This window comes from Schistocerca nitens, chromosome 7 (assembly GCF_023898315.1).
Source record: "Schistocerca nitens isolate TAMUIC-IGC-003100 chromosome 7, iqSchNite1.1, whole genome shotgun sequence".
Lineage (NCBI taxonomy): Eukaryota > Metazoa > Arthropoda > Insecta > Orthoptera > Acrididae > Schistocerca > Schistocerca nitens.
The window spans coordinates 387,900,971-387,906,970 of NC_064620.1; the positions used below are offsets into that span (position 1 = coordinate 387,900,971).

The 6,000-nt window shown below is 35.1% G+C and overlaps 1 protein-coding gene across 1 annotated transcript in view; it reads left to right on the top strand.

The window, feature by feature from the left end:
- The window catches only part of LOC126195272 (xylulose kinase-like), a 152,492-nt gene extending 146,706 nt beyond the window's left edge, over window positions 1-5,786 (top strand). Inside the window, exons 12-13 of the mRNA XM_049933803.1 lie at window positions 4,282-4,425; window positions 5,595-5,786. Coding sequence (XP_049789760.1) covers window positions 4,282-4,425; window positions 5,595-5,666 — 216 coding nt within the window. The 3' untranslated portion in view covers window positions 5,667-5,786. The remainder of the gene's footprint in view (window positions 1-4,281; window positions 4,426-5,594) is intronic.
- The last annotated feature ends 214 nt before the right edge of the window (window positions 5,787-6,000 follow it).

The following is a 6,000-nucleotide window of genomic DNA, read 5'->3' on the forward strand; positions in this document are numbered from 1 at the left end:
CCTGTAGTTGATAGTATAATTGGTATAATGTCAACTTTATCCTGATGCCATGTGTCCTTGACTTCCTCAGCCAGTTGGATGAGTTTTTCAATTTTTTCTCCTGTTATCTTCTGTATATTTGTTGTATTGGGTATGGATATTTCGATTAGTTGTGTTAATTTCTTCTTTTTATTGGTAAGTATGATGTCAGGTTTGTTATGTGGTGTTGTTTTATCTGTTATAATGGTTCTGTTCTAATATAATTTGTATTCGTCATTCTCCAGTATATTTTGTGGTGCATACTTGTATGTGGGAACATGTTGTTTTATTAGTTTATGTTGCATGGCAAGTTGTTGATGTATTATTTTTGCTACATTGTCATGTCTTCTGGTGTATTCTGTGTTTGCTAGTATTGTACATCCGCTTGTGATGTGATCTACTGTTTCTATTTGTTGTTTGCAAAGTCTGCATTTATCTGTTGTGGTATTGGGATCTTTAATAATATGCTTGCTGTAATATCTGGTGTTCATTGTCTGATCCTGTATTGCAATCATGAATCCTTCCGTCTCACTGTATATATTGCCTTTTCTTAGCCATGTGTTGGATGCATCTTGATCGATGTGTGGCTGTGTTAGATGATACGGGTGCTTGCCATGTAGTGTTTTCTTTTTCCAATTTACTTTCTTCGTAGCCGTTGATGTTATGTGATCTAAAGGGTTGTAGAAGCGGTTATGAAATTGCAATGGTGTAGCCGATGTATTTATACGAGTGATTGCTTTGTTTATTTTGTTAGTTTCTGCTTGTTCTATAAAGAATTTTCTTAGATTGTCTACCTGTCCATAATGTATGTTTTTTATGTCGATAAATCCCCTTCCTCCTTCCTTTCTGCTTAATGTGAATCTTTCTGTTGCTGAATGTATGTGATGTATTCTTCTATATTTGTGGCATTGTGATCGTGTAAGTGTATTGAGTGCTTCTAGGTCTGTGTTACTCCATTTCACTACTCCAAATGAGTAGGTCAATATTGGAATAGCATAAGTATTTATAGCTTTTGTCTTGTTTCTTTGGACTCGCATTCGGGAGGACGATGGTTCAATCCCGTCTCCAGCCATCCTGATTTAGGTTTTCCATGATTTCCCTAAATCGTTTCAGGCAAATGCCGGGATGGTTCCTTTGAAAGGGCACAGCCGATTTCCTTCCCAATCCTTCCCTAACCCGAGCTAGCGCTCCGTCTCTAATGACCCCGTTGTCGACGGGACGTTAAACACTAACCACCACCACCACCAGCAGCTTGTTTCTTGCTGTCAATTCTGTTTTCAGTATTTTTGTTAGTCTTTGTCTATATTTTTTTTAGTTCTTCTTTAATATTTGTATTATCTATTCCTATTTTTTGTCTGTATCCTAGATATTTATAGGCACCTGTTTTTTCCATCGCTTCTATGCAGTCGCTGTGGTTATCCAATATGTAATCTTCTTGTTTAGTGTGTTTTCCCTTGACTATGCTATTTTTCTTACATTTGTCTGTTCCAAAAGGCATATTTATATCATTGCTGAAGACTTCTGTTATCTTTAGTAATTGGTTGAGTTGTTGATTTGTTGCTGCCAGTAGTTTTAGATCATCCATGTATAGCAAATGTGTGATTTTGTGTTGGTATGTTCCAGTAATATTATATCCATAATTTGTATTATTTAGCATGTTGGATAGTGGGTTTAGAGGAAGGCAGAACCAGAAAGGACTTAATGAATCTCCTTGGTATATTCCATGCTTAATCTGTCTTGGCTGTGATGTGATATTATTTGAATTTGTTTGGATATTAAGTGTGGTTTTCCAATTTTTCATTACTATGTTTAGGAACTGTATCAATTTAGGATCTACTTTGTATATTTCCAATATTCGTAGTAACCATGAGTGGGGTACACCATCAAAAGCTTTATGGTAATCAATGTATGCAAAGTGTAGCGACCTTTGTTTTGTTTTAGCTTGATATGTCACCTCTGCATATATTATCAGTTGCTCTTTACATCCTTGTGCTCCTTTGCAGCAGCCTTTTTGTTCTTCATTTATAATTTTGGTCTGTGTTGTATGTGTCATGAATTTGTGTGTAATAACTGAAGTTAATATTTTGTATATCGTTGGTAGGCATGTTATGGGGTGATATTTTGCTGGGTTTGCTGTGTCTGCTTGATCTTTAGGTTTCAGATAAGTTATACCTTGTGTAAGTGTATCAGGGAATGTGTATGGGTCTGCAATGTAACTGTTAAATAATTTAGTTAGATGTGAATGTGTTGAGGTGAACTTCTTTAGCCAGAAATTTGCTATTTTATCTTTTCCAGGGGCTTTCCAATTGTGCGTAGAATTAATTGCGCAAGTCACTTCATGTTGCAAAATTATCACTTCAGGCATTTGTGGTATCATCTTGTATGTGCCTGTTTCTGTTTGTATCCACCGTGCATGTCTGTTATGTTGTACCGGGTTTGACCATATGTTGCTCCAGAAGTGTTCCGTGTCTGTTATGTTTGGTGGATTGTCTATTTTAATTTGTGTGTTATCTATAGTCTGGTAAAATTTCTTTTAGTTTGTGTTGAATGTTTGGTTTTGTTTCCTTCTATTTTCACTTTTTGTGTATCTTCCAAGTTGTTTGGCCAATGCTTGTAATTTCTGCTTCTTTTCACCTAATTGCTCTATCGTTTCTTGTTGTGAGATTTTACCTAACCTTTTTCGTTTTTTGTCTGATCTTTCATTTCCTATAAATTGTGTTAGCTGTCTGATGTCTTCTCTCAGTTTTCCTATTCTGATCTGTAGCCTGTGTTGCCATGCTGGTTTTGTGAGTTTCTTCTGTGTGTTGGTTGGTTCTGATCTCTGCCTAGTGTGTATATTTAGTGTAGTGAGGGCTCCTATATAAACCAGTAGTTGTAACTCTTCCATAGTTGTATTTTCATTTATTTTCTTGTGTATGATTGTGTTGATATTTGTTATTGTTGTTTCGACTTGTGGGTTATTTGGTGGTCTATGCAAGAATTGTCTAATGTCTGTATTTGTGTCTTTGTATTCTATATATGTCAGCTGAAATTTTTCTTCTATATCTAACATGTGAGTCACTTCGTGTTCTATTTGTGCTTGTTCTGGTGGCTGTCTTAAGATTTTGTTTTCCTCTGATTGTTTAATTTATGTGTGTTGTTCTTTGTTTATTTGCTCTGGGATGTTTGAGGCCAGTACTGTATTTTCTTTTTCTTCTGATTGCACATTATTTTGTTCCAGTATTTGTTGTACTTGTTGTTTGATGTTTTCTAATTCTGACTCGGGTATCCTGTTATTTTTGATTATTACACGGATCTGATCATCTAGTCGTTGTTCTGTTAAAAATTTTAATTCTGGGTATCTGGTGATAAATGTTGTGTATACTTGTGATCTGTATCCAGTTGTGTTGGTTCCTAAGTTTGTTGCTTGGTAATAACAGAACATGAGGTGTCGGTTAACTTCATCTGACCATCTCATCCTCTGTCTTTGTTTTCCTTCTAGATTGGTTGCAGGAAGCATATGCTGCAAAACACCTCTTTTTGGATTTTAATTGTTTTCCGTATGGCTAGCAGTGTCGTTACCATTGTGGACGGGCATAGGCTTCAAGCATCGTCCCCGACCATGACAGAACTTGTCCAAGGCTTCATTAGTTCTGTCCTGAACCAACTAATCACACTAGAAGGGGCGTTAGCCCTATTAGTGGTTTGTTCTTTTCGTTGCCTTTTACGACTGGGAGAATATTCCGGAGGTCTATTCTTTTCCCGGACCGCCACAGGGTTTATTATTATTATTATTATTATTATTATTATTATTATTATGCACATCCTTTTCAGACCTGGTACATATGGCAGTATTAGAGCTGTGTGAAGGGCAGAATGCCATGTTACTAGATACTTTAGTACTTTCTTGATGTTCTTCATGAAACTGACACTCGGAAATGAATCCTGGTTTCCAGCTTTTAACAGATTCAACTGTTCTACAACTAGCTCTGTATTTCTAGATATAACTGTCATATCAGCAAGGAAAGAAGGATAACTGAACCTCCTGTATGGAATTTGTCCAGTAATCCCATATTATATCATTAATTTTCTCATTTACAGAAAACTGATGTATCTGTTTCAGTTTATGATATTGCTGCAGGTGTGTGTAGGAAGTTTTATTTTATTTATAATGGATACTTGATGAAACTGAAGCTGATCCACAGTTTGCTTATCCATGTCTTATTTATTCTCACTGGAACACTGTGATATACAATTTTGCTCAAATAATTCTGTATAATGTAGGATATAGTGAACTCTGCTGTCCTGGGGGCTGCATACCAAGCCAAGCATGCTATAGTTCATGCCTCTGGAAGTTCCTTCAAAGAAATGGTTTCACATTTAGGCCACCCTCATCTGGTTTGTCAGCCTCATCGTGATGCTGCTTCTGTAAGTATTATTATTTTATACTTACAATATATGTAATTCATAAGAATTTCAGACTATTTATATTTTCTTATTTTGTTAGATTACATGATCATTTGAATTTTGTAAGATATTGTGAAGTATATAATAGTTCTGTAAAATAGAATGTTTTGAAAAAATGACTGTTTTTGTACCTACAAATGTGATATTGCAGTGCCTGTGTTGGTAAGTAGTATGGTGGTAGTATGGTGCAATTTTCCTTCAGTATGTATGCTTGTTTGGAAGAACAGGCATTGCAGTGACTACAGCCATAATAAAATATATGAAATGTATTCCCAACTGCAATTACCGACACCTTTCTGCTGTATAATGGAATGACAACAGTGAAAATATGTGCCAGTCCAGGACGTAAAGCCAAATTTCCCACTTTAAGCGAGCAGTCTCCTTAACTGTTTTGGCTTAGAGCATGAGTCCCAGCTGGCACAAATTTTCATTGTTGTCATTTCATTATACAGTTGTAGGTTGTCCCTATTTGCAACTGCAAATACATGTCATACACTTCAAAACATGGTATAATTAATTGAAGTCGATACCAGACCTGCTGTCATCTGTTTTCAAGCCAAATAAATACCATGCACTGAGACAGATTATTTGAACAGTAGAAAATATTGTCCTTCTCTTACAAAAGAAGAAAGCTACGAGTTTAACACAACCTTTGAGCTTGTGGTGACTTTACCTTTTGACATTTGCTGTTGCAGTTAATGATATACCATCAATGATGTGGTCCCTGGTCCAGCTCCCATTGTTTCATTATGAAGTTTGTTGATGTCTGTTCCTTGTGCACCAATACAATAACTGCTTGTCAATTGCAGCAGGATTTGTTTCCCTTGTGATTATAACTTTACACTCCATTACTATAAAATAATTTTCATCATTATTCTTAAACTAGCATAAATTTGGAAATTTTCATAATACGCAACTCTGGTTTTGTTCATTGTAGTTTTACTGAATGTTTGGAATATGTATTGACAATTCAACAATTATTTCATTTCTTATCTACTAAAACTGAAACAACTTGTGCCAGTTATTTGTTACTGCTTGTTGATGTGCATAATTTTTTATAATTAAGCTGCACTTTTAGCAAAATAGATTTTGAATTACCCATTATATAACAAATGATATTTTGATTTCAGATATATGATCCAATGCTGAAACGGTACCGAAACATAATACAAGCAATTACCAATGACCATCAAAAATTATAACCACAATCTTCACCATCTATTTGCTATTTCTGTGTTGATAGCAAATTATTAATACCTCAGATGATTTTCTGTCTACATGAGATTCTTGTTTGTGCAATACTTACCAGATAAAACTGTTAATATTTTTTATTATTAAGAACACCAACTATTTTGTTATTGGGTTGTGCTATAATGTATCTAATAGCTACTTGTTCTCTAAGAGTTGCTTTAACATTGTGTTCATTTTGTAAAAAGAGATATTGCAACAGGACGATCTTCAGAGTGATCTACATTGTTCTATGTGTGTAATTTCTGCATTTATCATACACATTTATCTAAGAACTATTTCCTACTG